General features: G+C 39.0%; 1 protein-coding gene and 1 pseudogene across 2 annotated transcripts in view; both read left to right on the top strand.

Moving 5' to 3' along the window:
* TRPM6 (transient receptor potential cation channel subfamily M member 6) overlaps positions 1 to 18,652 on the top strand; it is a gene marked incomplete at its 5' end in the record, with an annotated part of 138,637 nt that overhangs the window by 62,146 nt on the left and 57,839 nt on the right. The window contains 6 exon segments of the mRNA XM_080820331.1: positions 1,309 to 1,449; positions 5,333 to 5,467; positions 6,744 to 7,024; positions 8,098 to 8,326; positions 11,814 to 11,963; positions 17,167 to 17,313. Of these exon segments, the coding sequence (XP_080676457.1) occupies positions 1,309 to 1,449; positions 5,333 to 5,467; positions 6,744 to 7,024; positions 8,098 to 8,326; positions 11,814 to 11,963; positions 17,167 to 17,313 (1,083 nt within the window).
* Positions 3,274 to 4,631, top strand: LOC308352940 (F-box only protein 15-like; annotated as a pseudogene). The gene has a single exon. The product of its transcript is annotated as an F-box only protein 15-like (transcript).

Below are 18,652 nucleotides of genomic sequence, written 5' to 3'. Positions count from 1 at the left end.
ATATTAAATCACTATGATATACACCTGAAAGTAATAGGATATTGTATGTCAGTTATATCTTAATGAAAAAATGTACTGTGAATGGTAGTTGAGAAGTAACGGTTATGAAGAGGTAGTAAGGCAGGTTTTTAAGTGGTCAGTTACCTTCATTTAGACTAAGACTCACATACTTAGAAATCTGCTACTCAGCTCTCTAACCAACCATAACATTTGTTTTGGCACAACCTCATATTTTGATCTTATTTTGTTCTGTCATTCTATGTCCCTTATTTCTGTTTGTTCTTCTTCCTTCCGTATTCTCATTTTGTGTATGATGTAGTCAACACACTGCAAAGTGCTATAGCCATTTCAATAGAGAGATGGAAGTTCTAGGCCAATGTTAATTTTGAATCACTTATATTCAGTATATTGAAGGGGAGGAAGAAATTTTCCTCAGTCTGTGGTTCTTCCAGCTAACCTAAGAATTAAATTTTACATGAGATAGATTAACAGGAGAAAAAGATCACAGAGTTTTATTATGTGTACATTGAGGCCCAATGATGAAATTGAGACCTCAAGAAATGACCACGGCGGGGGATTTTTATACTTTTCAGACAAAGAGACAATAAATCTGTGAAGAATTGACAAGAGAAAGAAAACTTAACATTGGAGCTTCAATTAGTAAGGAATTCTAAACAGAATTTCAATTGGGGTAGTAAATTAGTAAAAAGTAACGAGGGTCACTTATACAGCCTTCTCTGCTCTAAATTTCCCGTCTCTGGTGATAAGGATGTCTCTTTACCTCCTGGGACAGGGATGGTACCATTCACATGGGGGAGTTATTTCCTGCTTTTGGGGAACAGAGGAGGATCTGAGTGTCCTTCTTGTATGGGCTCTCAAGTAACTTTTATTTAAAATAATCAGTATATTAGAATGGCACATTTTGGCAATATCCTCCAATGATTTTACTTCTGTTGTAATAGTTATATAATTTCCAGTTAAAAACAATCTTTTATACTATATTTAAGTGTGTTTTAGTATAAAGTGTATGTATGCATGGGAGAAAGAAAAAAGAGCATTGAATGAGCAGATATAAGCATGCACTTGATACCTGTGAAATTAAAAACACATTAAGACTAGGTTTTTTTTCCTCCCCCTGAACAAGAAGACTGTATCAGTGGTTGGTCACATGAATCGGTCAGTTTGTAAAGATGCTTGAAAAGTATGAGTCCGCCTCTTTGCAGATGATGGGGTTATGTTCTAACAGATGGCAAAGGAGACACAGAACGGGAACTGAAAGTTACAACGCGTTACATGGTTTTGTTTCAGCATGCCCTTCTCTCAGGCTACAGAATAACACTAATTGACATTGGATTGGTAATTGAGCACCTCATCGGTGGAGCATATCGCAGCAGCTACACGAGAAAAAGTTTCAGAGCCCTCTACAACAACCTCTACAGAAAACACAAGGTACCACAATTGATAAGTACCCTTGTAAACTATGGGATAAGTAGGAGTTAGACTTTTAGAAAAGTGGCTTAGGAAGTTCAGATGGGAATAGCTTCTAAAATGGACGTATATATTTTTTGACATTCACTGAGTCTCTGCCACATGTAAATTACAGCGCTGGCTTAGGATGAGCATGAAGACCAGGAGTTCAGAAACTCTCAGGAGACAGATTTATGAATAAATCATATTCATTATAAAATGAATAAATAAAATAAATGAAAAAAATAAAATAAGTGAATAAATAAAAAAGAAATCTTATTATAAAATCGTATTCATTCTATTTATAAATAAAATCTTATTCATTATAAAGATTTATGTATAACTAGCCTTCACACAGAACAGGATACAGCGTGTGCTGTATTGACATAGAAGTAATGTCTTGAGAAATATTTGAGGGAGAGAGGACCAGTTCTTTTCTTTCCTTTTGAAAATGTAGAAGACAAAAGCCTAATGGGCTTCCATCTACAAACTCATACTAGTCCATAACCTGGAGACGACACACTTAGGACAGGTGTGTAGCGGTTATGTTGGAAAATGCCTGCAGAAAGTGCTATGTAAAAATACACATCATACATATTTTATTTTCCATCAAGATTTTGAAAGTCTAGGAATGTTAAGTCAGAGTTGCTCCCTGGTTGATTAGCAGAGAAAACATCGCTTGTTTCTGAAGAAAGCCTTTCTTCTTAAAGGATAATGGAAGTGTTAGAAAGCGGAGTTTGGGGCATTTGGGGTTGAGAGAAGAGCAGAAGCAGTGAAAGGCACAGTGCCCTGGATGTGCAGTGACAAGGGGGCCTTTGTTGCCAGCAATGGGCTAGAAGGTTGTGAAGGCTAAGACTGGAAAGGTGGTTTCGGATCACAGAAGAGTCCAGGGTATCAAGCCACTTTCGACCTTTATTTATAAAGAATCAGGTGATGTGAAAGCCTAAGTTGTCTTTAAGAAATAAAAGAACAGAACAAAAGAAACTCGAATCTCACAGAGAAAATGATGTTTGTCAAGATTTCAGAGGCATAGAGATGCACGTGAGGTATCAGCTCCTTCACTAAAACCAAATATATCTTGCTGCGCGGTCTACTGTGACAGGTGTGAGGACAGACTGCGCCCTTGGTGTAGCCCAGTGGGGAGTTGGCTAGGCAAGTACCCGTCGTGCTTTTTTTTTTCTTTTGAAATGGTGTGAAATTACTATTCATTTCTCTGACTGTTTTCTAGTGAAGGAGTAGAGTTTATTAGTGAAGTCTTGTAGTAAGTTAGGTCATAGCAGTTACAAATACATGGTTTGGAGTCAGAAGGATTTGGGATGGAGTATTAGTTTTGCTCATTGGTAGTTATGAAGTCTTGAGTAGAAGCTTAACCTCTCTGTGTGTCACATTCCTTATCTATAAAATGGGGATAACAATATCTCATAAATTTATCAAAAGGATTAAATAAAATTATACCTGGAAAACCTACACTCCTAGTACAAAGAGGGTACAATATAACTGTTAATAATAGTCATTACGATCACTCCTGATGATGCTATTAATTCTGTATTACAACAATCATAATAATTTGAGTATGACTTTTTAGAAGCCAGGACCTATCACTTCTTTGTGTAATTTATATCCATAAAATGCAAATGAAAATAAATGCATAAATACAGGAGCTTGGGCATCACGGAGGTGGCTTCCAGGCGCCACATTTGCTGTTGAGCCCGTGGGGTCACGCAGCCCAGGGGATCCCCAGGGAGGCCCTCAGCTGCTGGGTTCAGAAAGGGACCAGGCCTCAGGTGTGCCGCAGGCCGTGCTACCATGAGGCAGTGCGCGAGGCGGGAAGAGTGCTATGAGAAGTACTCCGCTAACCTTTCTGTGTCTCTGGATCGTGTGCCTTCAGAAATTTTGCCGAAGATCTTTTCCCACTTGGATGCTGGAACCCTGCTGCATACTGGATGCATGACTAGGCGCTTTTATCTTCTGGCCAATGACCATTTTAATTGGATCACAGTCTCTTCAACTGCCTTTTCACCTTAAAGATCTAATTGGAAGGTTGCTTCAGCAGAGAAGACCGCTGTATCTATGATCGGTCGAGGGTAAAGAAGCTGGGTATTGGAAGAAAGAATCTGTTAGAAAACAAAGAGCTTTTGCAAAAGCCACGCTAGCTCAGATTCTCCAGCTGGTCAACCCTTCCGCAGGCCGTGCAGTTCAAACCAAAGAAGCCCTCAGAATATCTGGTTCAGGTTGGGTAATTATGGTGAAAGAAAAAAGTGAAAAAGAATCCATCATGGAGGGCATTGATCTCTCCATAAATGATTCTTCAGTGACGATTATGTGGTATGGCCAGAACTGGCCATAGCTAGCCACGTTGTCAACCTTAGATTTGTGTGCTATGACACCAGTTTTTATGGACCAGTCTAAAACCCCCTCCAAAAATGGACCTCAGTGGCATTGTTGAATTGCAAAACACAACCTGAGTAACTTGGCTGGATCCACCATGATTGGCCGGGACAGACTCCTTAGGATCTTCTGCTTACACCCAGGCCTCCTGGTGGGGCTGTGGAAGGAGGAGGAAGAACGAGCTTTTGTTACAGCAAATCTTCATTTCCATCACTTTGTGGAAAAGAGCACATTAGGCTCAGCCACTCTCCCCTTTGAGCTACCTCCTCATACCCTCCTTGTGGATGACAACCCAGAGTATGGACTGCGTGGCCACCAACTCCGTGCTGATTTGCATGGCGGTGGAATGTTCTACCTGCGCGGCACATTTCTCCATCTCTTTACCAAGACAGGATACATTGAAAATAGATATGTGAAGCTTGTTGTTGTAAGTTTTAAAAATAACACAGAAAACTACCTCTTACTGGAAAAGATGGCCTCTCTTGGAGAACTGATTTTTTCAAAGGCTGTGTAAAGAGTTGTTCTGTATGGCCATAATAACTCTGTGGGATGAATATGGGAAACCCTTTTGGTGTTTCAGTTCCCTGGTTTGTATGAGATTTCTGGGTCCTCTGATGGTCCTAATTTCTTGGGACAGACTTACTATGTTGACTATGTGGACACAGAAGGAAAAAATGCTCATGATGTGGATTAAAGAGACAGAATACTTCGTTGTCAGCCTGGTCCTTTTCCTGAGGGTAGCAAAAATAAGCCACTGCTTTGGGACAACATATTAAAGGTGGCAAATGATTGTTGCTGTTTGTTTATTTTGGACTAATCAGTTTTGTTCTTGGTGTTGGAAGTTGAAATAAAGCGGTAGTCTGTTTGATGCCTTCTTATTTTGAAAAGTAAATAAATAAAGTATATCAAAGCCTATGATATCATCCGTTTTATATTAGCCCCTTTAAGAATACTTCTTTTATTTTCTCATTGATGAAAGCTTCATGCTGATAAGCAATAAATTATGTTGTTATTGGGCCTAATCCCTGGAGTTCCAGTGGTGATGCATAACATCTGGAGAAGTTCCATAACTTTCTAACTTAACCTTGGAGTTGTTTGTGAATGGGAACTTTTTCTTATCAGAACTGTGATTCTTTATTGCCTATTCTGAACTTGTTCCAGGTATAGGAAATCCATTGATTTTTAATGGAATTTCCACATAGAGAAGGAATGCAGATATATAATAGGGAACAAGAGAGTATGTTCTCTAGGATGTTAGGAAATAACAGTGTGCTTATTAAGGAGATCACGAGAGGCTTTTGTTCGGCGAGTAATTAAATACTAATCATGGGCTAGAGACAGAACCTTGGGACACTTGGTAGGACACAGTATTATATTTTGTTTTCATTACTGTCTGGAAATGAAATGTTCATTGTTACCATAATAATCTTTTTTTTTCCTTTTTGTTTTATTTTAAAAATAAAATAACACCTGCCAGCGAGTGACCAGTTTTGGTCAAAGCCTTTCCCAGCCCCCTCTTCACCGAAGACGCCCGTCAGGAAATAGAAAAGAATCTGCAGAAAACACACTGCATTCCCAGTTCATTAGAACTGCCCAGCCTTACAAATTCAAGGTACCACTTACTTCTTTTTAGATGTGAAAATAACATTGTTCTTGCAGGCTAGACCATTTCTTCAATTTAAAGTTGGAGAAAAGAGCTACAAACAGGTCAGTTAGAAGTACCCTAAACAGATGTGTGCAGGTCAGCAGTGTAACAACAAGGGAGTAATGTGAACAATGTCGTTAATCCACCTCTCCCCATATTACCTCAGTCCCACTTTCCTCTGGGGATGAATGCGTTTGCTCAGGAGTTTCTATATAAATGATACCCATGTTGGCTGAAAGAGGTTTGCTTTCCATAGTTCCTAGGATGAAAGGATATTTTATAAAATTATCCTTGATCACCAGCAATGAATAAAAATTTCCTTTTATTTATAGAAATAGAGGAAACGTATAATTTTCTCTTATCCCCTTTTATTAAAAGGATTATCGGATCCTATTACTTACCAGGCACTATGTTGGGTGCTTGGTTGAATTTGGGATGCTGGTGGGGGGAGAAGGTATAATGATGATGGAGAAATGACCCCCCCTCCCCAAAGTAATAACCATGTTGCCATATGATGAATATTGAAATAGAAATACATACATAGTGACATAGAAGAACATAGTTGAGATGAGCTGTAAAGGGTTAGTTTACATGGTGGAGAACAGTATTGTGTTATTACATATGACTATGCCTAGAGGAATGTAATTGGAATAAAGGAAAGGAAACTTAAAGCCAATCAGTCATAGTTTAGATGAGCTGTAAAGGGTTAGTTTACATGGTGGAGAACAGTATTGTGTTATTACATATGACTATGCCTAGAGGAATGTAATTGGAATAAAGGAAAGGAAACTTAAAGCCAATCAGTCTGGATGCATTTTGGCGATGCTAGTGACATTTTTCTAAGGGAAAGATAATTTATTTATAAAGCGAGGTTAGAACTTTTTTCTTTTCTTTTTTTTTTTTTTTTAATACTTCTCATCTACCCAATATGTTATTTCAACCCATTTCCTTAAGACATTGAAAATTCTCATGTAGTTATTGGGTCTATCCCAAAGGTGTAGTGTTTTAAGTTGTGCTGAATGAACACAAGGTATCTCAGCTTGAGGACCCTGGATCTATCAGACACAACAAGAAATCACCAAAAAGGCCAAAATTTTGGCTTCTGGTTTATAAAGTTGTATTGTTATTTCCATCTCTTTTCTGAGATTTAAAAAATATTCTTAGGATACCGGGTATGTTTCATTAGGTCAAATACCATGCAAACGACTCTTTGAGAACCTGTTCCTATTTTATTTTCCAACAGGAAAAGTCTGTAGTCCTTCATAAATCAAGGAGGAAGTCAAAAGAAGAACAAAACATATCAGATGACCCTGAGTCTACCGGCTTTATTTACCCTTACAATGACCTGCTGGTTTGGGCTGTGCTAATGAAAAGACAGAAGATGGCCATGTTCTTCTGGCAGCATGGAGAGGAGGCCACGGTCAAGGCAGTGATTGCCTATAAACTCTACCGAGCCATGGCCCATGAAGCTAAGGAGAGCAACATGATGGATGATGCCTCAGAAGAGCTGAAAAATTACTCAAAGTAGGAGTTCTCTCTTCACTTCATGCTAAACTTCGACAGTTCTTAGAATGGTTAGACACTTTTATCTCCCTTGCCTTAGAACTTGTAAGATGCGTGGACTCGCTGCCAGCATTTCCTGGGCTGTCCTACAAATAGGGGTCTTTAGGTATTTCAAGGAGCTTGTGGAATAAAGGGAAGAGAGGTAGCCCTCCAGGCAGGAGACCTGGCTTCAGTCCTCATACAGCTATTTACTAATTGGGCAACTCAGCTGGCCAGATTTGGGGACTCTAGTTTCCTCACAACAAAGGTTCACTTAATGATTTTGAAAGTCCCTTCCAACTCTCAAACTCTTTGATGCTAAGCTATATGAAAACTTGTTTACTTTTAGTACCTCTCAGGCAGGAAAATAAATAAATATGTTACGTACCAAAGAACTGGAGCTTGATGGCAAAAGATAGAAAAATTGGAAAACTTTTTGAAAACTCAAGCATTGTAATAGAGAAGCGGAGCAAGAGTGCATAGAAACTCATGTATAATTGTGAATTTAAAAGTCCTAGAGAATAAGTGTCTATCTACTTTTTAGAGAAAACAACCTCCCAGGAAGTATCTCCATGTCTAGCTTGTTACTTAAGTCATCTATGTATTTTCTAGATTTAAAATTAAAATTAAAATTAAAAAAAAAGGTGGCCCCACGATTTCCCTTAATTCCTTATTCAGTATTGAACAGTCTTTTCTGTCAAAAAATTCTCTACTTGGTCTTGTCAGGGAGGCCCAAACCAAGCTATATGTAGCCTGTTTTGTGGTGTGGAGAGGCTTCTCCCCATGGGTAGATAGCTCAGCCACTCCTGGTGTAAACCAAATTCCGTATGCTGCAGTGTAAACCCTCCTGCAAAGGGAGAACATCCATTTCCTGAGCAGCAACCACTTTGAAATGGCTTCTGTAGTCTGAGGCGTATGTTGTTGTTCATTCATTCTTTTGTATTGCTCTTTGCCGAGGCTCATAGCTAATCTTTTTAAGTGTTTCTGGGACTCTGACCTGCAGTTTTTTTTTGTTTTTGTTTTTGTTTTTGCCGCTCACCGCTGTGTCATCACAGACAGTTCGGCCAGCTCGCCCTGGATGTGCTGGAGAAGGCCTTCAAGCAGAATGAAAGAATGGCCATGAAACTGTTGACCTACGAACTCAAGAACTGGAGCAATTCTACCTGTCTGAAGCTGGCCGCGTCTGGAAGATTGCGGCCCTTTGTTTCGCATACTTGCACCCAAATGCTGCTGACAGACATGTGGACGGGGCGCCTGAAGATGCGGAAGAACTCTTGGTTAAAGGTACACCGACTTACAGAGAACAAACCGGTGGTTGCCAGAGGAGAGGAGGTTGGGGGCTGGGCAAAATGGCTGAAGAGAGTGGGAGACACAGGCTTCCAGTGATGGAATGAATACATCACGGGGATGAAAGGTAGAGTGTAGGGAATAGTCAGTCAGTGGTACCGGGATAGTGTTGTGTGGAGACCAATGGTAGCTACAATGGCGGTGAACACAGTGTAACCTATAGATGTGTCAAATCACTGTTCTGTAGGCCCTGTGTGTCAACTGTACTTCAATTTTTTAAAAAAAGGGTATTATTTACTTGCTTTCTAGAGTTTAACATTTATTTACCCTGAAGGTCTGTACTCTTGAGTTCATTTTTCCCTTGTTCTACAAGACTCCATTCAGGAAAACCAGGTAGTATCTTTGGTTCTCACAGATGAGCTGGGTTCTTCCTGGTGGAATCCTGACAACGACGTCATCTCCCACCGCCACAGTTACTTTTTAAGAAATGGGGCTGATTACACCAGCTCTGTCTGTCAAAAGGCATTCTCTTGTGCAGGTGATTAGAAGTTAAAAGCAGATAAAAGCATCTACAAGATTTCATTCTTGGTACACTCTATGATCTCCGATAATTATAACAGAAGTAAATGAGCCTTTTTAGTGAAAAATATTTCAGCTTAAGAGCATTAATCAATAATATACTAAATAAAATTAGCAATTTCTGGTCTGTTCACCCAGTGTGATGTTTGAGGGAATAGATGCTCCTTTTGTTAAAGCTGCCCTGAAACACCTATTTCCAGAGTCTTCTATCCATTACAGTTTGGCCTCACCTCTCATCTTGAATTATCAAGAGTAATTTAGTTAACTACCAAAGACATTTAACTTTTGACATCACACCTAAGCCTAAAGCTTTAGGTTATGGTCAAGCTTCTGAAGTACATATGCTTATAAAACTGAATAAAAGGGGAGAAAGCATGAGCATTAAAAGCATTGTAAGACTATGTATTTTAATTGTAGTCTTCCTACAATTCTTAAAAATAGAATGACTTAAATTTTTTTTCTTGGACACACTATAGAAAACACAAAGGAATAAGACATACTATACAAAATATATAGAAGAACTTGCCCATTTGAAATCCAGTAATGAAATTACAAAAATAAGAGAAATGTGAATCAGCAATTATTTCACATAAATTCCTCTTTAAAAAATACTGAAGAGGGAAGCCTAGGTAGCTCATTCGTTAAGTGTCTGCCTTCTGCACAGGTCGTGATCCCAGAGTCTTGGGATCGAGTCCCGCATCAGGCTCCTTGCTCAGCAGGAAGCCTGCTTCTCCCTCCCCAACTCCCCCTGCTTGTGCTCACTCTCTCGCTGTGTCTCTCTCTGTCAAAAAAATAAATAAAATCTTAGGGAAAAAAAAAAACAACGGAAGAAATAAGTTATTTCCAGAAAAATTTCTCCTTTGGTCTATTTTGATTTCAGCCTTGAAAGTGATGAAACAGAGAAGTGCATGGGTCCACCTCAAGCTCCAGCATCCCTGACAATGACTCTTCTTCAATGTGTAGAGAACAAGATGGCATGTAGGTGGCTGCAAGTGTGAGCAGTAATTTCCCCCACAACTGTTTCCTGTACAGCTGTGGGGGAAATTATACACCATTTTGCTCCTCGTATACCATATGTCAATAAGGATATCTAAATGAAGCAAGACTGAATATTTTGCCCCAAAAAACAGTGAGTGGGCAAAGAAGGCTGAATTAGCTACTTAAAATCTCTGAGCTGCTGGACATTGCTCTCCATGCCTAGATCCTAATTCATCAGTGCTGGACTTAGAGGAGTTTTTAGGAACATGTTTGCCAGGAATTGTTAAGATACCCTGGTTAGATTAATTCCAAGTGGATAAAGACATGAGGAAGACCTTATTGGGTCGTGGTGGAAGAGAAAAATCACTTAAGTATGTTTAGTGAGATAGGCTCCAACAGATCCCCTGGGAAGGGGATACTGATGTCAGTGAACACTGTTTCGTGAGCCGGTTGTTCTGAGATGGACAAAGGCAACAGAATGTGGAGCCTTTTCAGGGAGAGGGTTAGGAAGTAATGTGACATTATCAGTGTGTCTGGTAACTGTGGTGTTTCCAGACCTAGAAGCCTGCAGGTGTGTTGGGTTCTACATCGGAAGAGAAAGCTTATACTTGCACACAAACAAAAAACCTTGTCAGAACTGGCTTGTCCCGAAAAACTTCGCAGGAGATCAGGCTTTAAAACAAAACAAAAGGTCATTTCCGCAATGAAAGTTGACAAAGATAAGACTTCAGTTTATTTCCTCATGTATGGTGGACAGTTAGGGTGAATCTTGTTTTTGTTCAGAATCCCAGAATACTAAGGCCTAATTTAGCTTGAAAGAGGTAATATGCAACAAGTTGATTTTTATAACATTTAGTCGATCTCCTTAACTGTTTACTCTGAAGGGCCATACAGGTTGAACATAAATATTCCTTTGAATAGCCTATAAATTCATGAATGATAGTAATAGAATGAAAAATTACAGATCTATACCTTCCTTGGGTTTTACTGGCAAAGAAAATAAATATTTTTATTTAAGTTAAGGATCAGTTAAACATCTGCCTTTGGCTCAGGTCATGATCCCAGTGTCCTGGGATCGAGACCTGCATCCGGCTTCCTGTTCAGCAGTGAATCTGCTTCTCCCTCTGCGCACCCCCCCTCCCCTGCTTGTGGACACACACACACACATTTTCTCTCTCTCACAGAAATAAATAAATAAAATCTTAAAAAAAATAAGTATTTGCGTAGGCTGTGAGATAAATTTAACAAAGTGACAGTATGTTTTTATATTCTTCATTTTATAATATAAATAAGCTTTAATGTATTTTATGGGATAATAATTACTTAATTGCTTTAAAGAATTATGAAATAATCTGCTCATGTTCTTTGAAAAATAATACTTCTCACTGCACTGCCCCTGGGGATAAATAATAACTGGTATACATATTTTTAAACCTTTAAATGTATATATGTTTATGAACATATCTTTTCTAATTTTTGATTTTCTTTTTGTACAATAATGGTATCAAACTATATATTATTATATAACTTGCTTTTATTCATTTAACAATATAACTTGGATATCTTCATTACACTGAGAAGTGGTATTTATCTTTTTAAAGATTGCATAATATTCCACTGTTATGTTGTCCCTCACCAGCTAGCCCTCTATATCGATAGCTGTGTAGGTTAACAGATGTTTTTGCTATTACACATAACTCTGCAGTGGACTTCCCTATACACATGTGCTTGCATTTATGACTTCCTGGGTGAGACACTGCTAGATTTGGAATTGAGTCAAAAAATATCTACAGAATCAGGGTATCAACTGATGTAGGGATAGGCCTGGTGTTTTATATACATCAAAATCTTCATTTGGTGATTGGACTACTACTTGTGCCTTGTTTTATAATCTCTCCTACTTATCTTGCTTTATTTTCTTTTAAAGATCATCATAAGTATTCTTTTTCCACCCACCATTTTGTCGTTGGAATTTAAAAGCAGAGCAGAGATGTCACATGTTCCCCAGTCTCAGGACTTCCAGTTTGCGTGGTATTACGGCGACCAGAACCCCAGTGCGAAAGAAAGTGCTTCTATGGTTAGTACAGTATCCTAATGAATGTGGTTTTCATGGTATTGACTGCACCCAAACACACACATGCACAAAGGTTGTTTAATAAACAATGTGTTTAGTGGTCTTAATCATATTATCTATGATCGGGTATAGCATGTATGATACATCTAATTTACCCCCATATATGACTAAGCAAAATATCCTGTTCTTTGGGAAAGAACATCTTTATTATATCTTGGCAGGCGCTTAACTTTTTATTTTCCTCTGTAACTAGTAGAATAAATAGTTACTATTTCTCTAAAGGAACAATGAAGAGGAGTGCCTCACTGGCTCAGTTGGTTAAGTGTCAGACTCTTGATTTCGATTCAGGTCATGACCCCAGCCTATGAGATCAGCCCTGCATCAGGCTCCACACTGAGTGTGGTGCCTATTTAAGATTCTCTGTCCCTCAGCCCCTCCCCCACTTCTCTCCCTTTCTTAAAAAAAAAAAAAAAAAAAGAAAGAAAGTTATAATGAAGAATGCCTCATATCCTTCAGGTTTCGGTTTTGCATTACCTTCATTGTCCCACTCCACAATTTTTTTTTCATTTATTATATCCAGTGACCAAATAATTTTTCTTGAGTTCTTGGGTGTATATGTTTTCCTGAGTAATTTGAACTAATTCTCTTGCAACCTTTCTTCTCTGAGAGTCTCCAGGATGCTGTCTGTGCATGTATTTTTTGTGTTTTATTTCTCAGCTTAGATCATTACTTATAAACTTATTAGTGTAAGTACAGTGACTGTCTTCCTTGGCATTCAATACTTGAATGAGGCATCTTTCTCTAGCATATTGTTGGATATGCTTTTGCACTTGTGAAGTATTTGTTACAATATTTAAAAATGCACTCAGTAAGTATTGGGGCACCTGGATGGCTCAGTGGGTTAAGCTTCTGCCTTCGGCTCAGGTCATGATCTCAGGGTCCTGGGATCGAGCCCCAAATCGGGCTCTCTGCTCAGTGGGGAACCTGCTTCCCTCTCTCTCTCTCTGCCTGCTGCTCTGCCTACTTGTGATCTCTCTCTCTCTGTCAAATAAATAAAAGCTTTAAAAAATGCACTCAATAGGTATTAAATGAAAAATAAGTAATTGTAGGTAATCATAATTAGTTTGTCTGGCTGACATCTGTTGTGATGGGGTGAGGATCCATTCTGATTGGTTAATGCCTCTACCAGATCAGTCGTTAAATATTTTGACTATTGTGCCTGCCTGGGGATTCCTCTCCTTTACCCTCCCCTGCTTCCTTCCATCCTCACTTTACTAAGCCTGATGGTTCTATCTGGGGTTCTCAGAATAGAAGAGATGACAGGTATATTTTAACCTTTGTGAAATGTGTGAGCAATTGTCTTACAAAGCTGGACAATCAAGTTGTTATAATTATGATTGTACTGGCTTAATGATCTGGTTAATAAGCTTAGACCACTTCAAAATTTCTTTAAGGAAGGATAAGAAATGTAGTGTTGACTTAACATCTTTAGAAATAAAATGAAATCTTTATATGAGATATATTGTTTGATCTTGCTTATTTATGTGTTCATATTTAGTTAGTTTGTTGAAATGAAAAATGGAGAGGGTTGCTTATCTGCCTACCTGTCTATGAACAAATATGTAAATATATTGGCAGTTGGTAGCAAATAGTGTTTGCAAGTGGATGTAACTTCACTTTTGGCACCTATAAGGTTCACGGAAAGATAAACTCTCGCGAACACTTAAGTCCTTGTAGATGGCTGGAACATTCCCCTAAGTAGTTGTTCTTAAAGGGAAACTTGTAGAGAATGAAGTCCTTCCTTAAATGGCAATTAACATGCTCTTAACGTTAAAAAATGTAGTAAGTTCTCACAGGTTCCTGAAAAATTAAACTTTGGCTGTAGTGTAGTGGTCCTTTTTATGACGTTGCCCATCTGGATGGCTGGGACATGGCCATATTGATTTATTAATTCATTGACTATTTAATGGCCACCACCCATGTGCCAGACAAGATTCAATGTTCTGGAACACTGCAGTAACTAAGGCAGACGTGACCCTTGCCACCACAGAGGTTATAACCAGAGAGAATATCCACAATACCTCAGCATTATTCAATTTAAAACTTTTATTAAAAGGTGCCCCAAACCTGCTCTGTTATGAATGGATTATAATCACAACAACAATGTTCTTTTGCCTTTGAATTTAACCAGAGCAGTAGTTTTTGATTACCTGCTCTGTTTGGAACGTTGCTAAGCAGAGAGTATGGGTGGCATCGACATTCGATGAGATGTGGAAGATTTCACAATCCTGGTTAAAGATGATATGCGCGATTAGTTGAGGAACGCGATTTGTGTTACATATTTTGGGAGCAAAATGAAGACCGGTGAGATGGAGATGTTCTTTGAGTGGGTCTTGGTGCTGTGGTCATCGTGGGTGGTAATGAATATAATGAAGGCACCACTGGTAACTGGAGAAGGAAGGCCATTCTCCTGAAGCTGGATAGAGTCAACTTCTGCATCTGCCTCATGAGGCTTTATAAAAGTCCTTGCCGAAGCCTCTACAGGCAAAAGAACCTTGCTGTGCAAACTTTCAGTCTCGCTAGCTGCTAGCCCTTTGAAAATATGACTTTTGATGACTTGAGCTTTCTCAGGAACAGATTACAGCAAGATGGCAGAATGGCTTAACTAGGGGAAGAAGAAGATTCTTCTCACATGGGGTCATCGAGGATTACAGACTGGTGGCAGCTTCATGCACGAGGTGGTGAAGCTGGGGCTTGACGATGTGTGGAAATAGCATTTCCTTGGGGAGACAGACAGTAAGTAGGGGTACAGAGGTAGGAAATGCAAGGCATGTGTTAAACACTGTAAGTTCTATGGTTTGGCTCGAGTCTAGGTTGTAGTAGATATGGGACAAGGAGGGACTATTTGCAGGTATGGCTGGGAAGGTAGATTGAGGCTAGATCATGGAGACTCCTGTATGCTATGAAGGAATGTGGTGTTTTTTCCATAGGTAATGGAGATCCAGGGATGCACATGACAAGAGTAGCAGGATGATCTGACCATTAGGAGAATTATTCTGTCTCCAGTGAATAGGATGACGTAGCAGGAAGATAGGCTGAAAGCAGGGAGAGCATCAGCTGATAAAACCGTCCAAATGAGAAGGATTAAGGGCTTTGACCAGAGTTAGTAGCAATGGGCATAGAGAGGAGAAGAGAGCTCTAAAGTGAAGAATCAGGTAACGTTTGAACGCGGGGCATGGATGAAATGGAGATAGCAAATATGACCGAGAGGCTGATGGTTAAAACAAGGCCATCTTGAAGGGATACGGGGGTGATTGGAATAGGAGCAGCTTTGGAAGGAGAAAGACAAGTTTAATCTTAGACATGTTGATAAACCACAGTGCAAAAATATTTTCTAAAGTTGAACAATAAGCTCTTTTATCAGAACGTCATTAAGTGGGAATGACGATAGTGATAACAATGGAAAATAGATATGAATTGCAGTAGAGTTGATTGTTGTAGTTGTAATTTTATTCTGTGTGCCTGCTGATCAGATTCCTGTTAGAGAAAGAGGAGAGGGAGAGGATAGGGAGAGGGGAGAAGGATAGGGGAGAGGAAGGCAGAGAGGAGGGAAGGGAGAGAGAAAGAAAGAGAGTTTGATTGATTATATTGAGATTTGAGTAGAATAAAAGCTAGTTAAGTGAAATATTTCTGTTTACCTTCTAAGGTGGGGTGAGGAGGAGGATGTTCTGAATCTGAATTTATATTACATTGTCTTCATCATGGTAGTTGGTGTCTTGGAGTTCAGCTGAGAGAGAAGCTCAGTCAGGACTTTATAATCCATACCAAACTGTCAAGGGTAAATACTACCTAATGAGAAACTCCTAGAAAAAAAAAAAAAAGAGAAGTTATTTAAACATAGTCATCACTGAAATTGCTTTCTGGGGTCTTTTTGAAGTGCTACTGATGTCATTAAAATCACAGTAAACGATGACTTTTCTCCTTGGCTGTAAGCTATTTTAAGTCTAGGCAGGTTCAAACCTGTCCAGAACCGGGTCATTTCCTACACCTTTAGGTCACAGTGCCAATTTCACTGCCCAAAATGAAGTGAATGACAGCAGTCAGTCAAGCCATCCCTATGCCTGAAGTCCCCCAAATTCCATTTGATCAGTGTTAATGGACAATTCAAGCAAAACTTGATTTATTTCTTGGCATGTAAAATCTTACCAGTCTTGTAGGTATGACACTAGAGGGACATCTTTTGTGGATAGGTCGAAGAAATGGACTCGTCTAAGCAGCATCAGAGAACATTCCTGTCTTTTCATTTAATATTTTTTTAAATCACACAAGTAGTGCATTTCCTGTTTAAAAATTAGAACCACACAGAGCTCTATAAAGTAGGGTGACATCTCTTTTGCTTCTCTTTTACCATCCCTAAATTCCCTCTTCTCAAAAGCAGCTGGGCTACAGGTGATTTTTTTTTTTTTCTTTTCAGTTCTTACCCCCCCGCCCCACCGCTTTATAAAAGGCTCTTCTCTGTGCACACCCATAGGGCATCATGCAGCCACTTGTCTGCCACAGAGATGCTTACTGCTCATCACAGACAAGGGTTAACTTCTTTGAACTGACACACACACACCCCTAGCAGAATGTGTATACAATGCAAATACTTGCATATAGTCTCAGGAGGTTTGAGGAACTCCGGAAGCTCCAAGAGTCCATGAACTTCAGGCAAAAGCACCTCTGCTATCAAAGCTAAAATTCTAAAAGTCATGCTGTGCCCGACTTTCCTGGGAATTGGAAACTGTATCACTGATGGGTGTCCGTTTTGTCCTCCTCTATTACGGAGATGATTGTATTATCTGTTAATGATTTCATGGGGGTTTTATGATACTTTTAGGTTCTAAAATACCAATAAAGGAGACTAAGCGGAACAGGAATGGGGACCATTTTTAAATCCTTGGAACTATCCTTAGTTTGACTAGGTTTGATTATTGGAGACTTAGCTTGCATTTCAGAGAAGCCTGTGCTCCCTACCCCAAAGTCAAAGGTTTATACAGTACACATAGTTTTCTTTCTTCTAAGACTAAGATTCTAATTTGGCAGGTGGGTGCCCAGTTAATTCCTAATATATTTCTTATCTTCCTATAGATTATATATTTTGGATATTTGCAAACGTTAGTTCTTTACTTAAGGCTCTAACAATAAATATTTATTTATTTTGCAGAAAGACTATGATTTGGAAAGAGGCCCCGATGAGAAACCAGATGAAAATCAGCACTTTGATTTAAAGAACGATCCCCAAAGCCTTCCATGGACCAGGAAGATCTATGAGTTCTACAGTGCTCCAATTGTCAAGTTCTGGTTTTATACGGTTGGTCTCAGTGTAGCAATTAAATATAGTCTTCATGCTGGCCAGTAGTCAATGCTGATTTTGGCAATGATATGCCTGGTTTTGTCAACTGTGAGAAAATGTAGAAATTCAATGAGAAAAACAAACAAACAAACCCGAAAATGAAAAAGGGGTTAGCAAAGAAGATTGGAGGGAGGTAAGGAAAGGTTAGAGCCGATCTCTCCCACTATGGGAATAAAAGAACAAGCATTTTCTTCTTTCCTGAGTGCTTCCTGTTAGCTCTGCTGGGACTGAGTGCTTAAAACTTTGTGGAACAGCGGCGCCTGGGTGGCTCAGTGGATTAAAGCCTCTGCCTTTGGCTCAGGTCATGATCCCAGGGTCCTGGGATTGAGCCCTGCATCGGGCTCTCTGCTTACCAGGGAGCCTGCTTCTTCCTCTCTCTCTCTCTCTCTGCCTACTGGTGATCTCTGTCTGTCAAATAAAACAAAACAAAACAAAACAAAACAAAACAAAAAACCTTTGTGGAACAACCAGTTAATGAAAGTGGTTGTAGAATTAAATGGTGGGGGTGGATTCTTTTCTCATCTTGCAAAGATATCAGCAGTTGAATTGATTTTTCTGTTTGTTAGAAACAATGTGTAATATAGACAGAAAAGATGCAAAGTGTTTGCTTTTTGTCTTCAATCTTCAATAACATAGAATTGTAAATATATAGGGGACAATAAAATTTTATTTTATTTTATCCTCTGACACCCTCCCCCCATCTTTTGGAGGACAATAAAATTGTAGAAGTTAAATTTATGAACAAATACTATATCTAATATTGATTATAGTGATACAGAGAAATCATTAACAGCACTTTAAATGTGATAAGTGCTTTTCACATTTATTTAAGAGCATTTTTCTAATGCTTATATATACTTTAAATTGCTCATGGCCAAGACTGTATTTCTTTTCTTTTTTTTTTTTTTAAAGATTTTATTTATTTATTTGACAGATAGAGATCGCAAGTAGGCAGAGAGGCAGGCAGAGAGAGCAGAGGAAGCAGGCTCCCCGCTAAGCAGAGAGCCCAATGTGGGGCTCGATCCCAGAACTCCCGGATCATGACCTGAGCCGAAGGCAGAGGCCTTAACCCACTGAGCCACCCAGGTGCCCCCAAGACTGTATTTCTAAAACATTTGAAGTGTGAATATAAAAAGACATTTATCTAAATGTGTTGTATTTCAAAATATTTACTCGCCCATCCAAACATTTGTTGCATATATTTACTAAATACATACATAGCTCTGTTTTCAAAAATCAAATATTCCTTCAAACGATGAAGTTTCACCATTTTTTTTTTTATATTTTTATTTTTTTT

The sequence above is a fragment of the Martes martes genome, assembly GCF_963455335.1.
Source record: "Martes martes genome assembly, chromosome: 12".
In the NCBI taxonomy this organism is placed as follows: Eukaryota; Metazoa; Chordata; class Mammalia; order Carnivora; family Mustelidae; genus Martes; species Martes martes.
The sequence above is the reverse complement of the archived record's forward strand: the minus strand, read 5'-3'. Positions and strand labels throughout refer to the sequence as shown.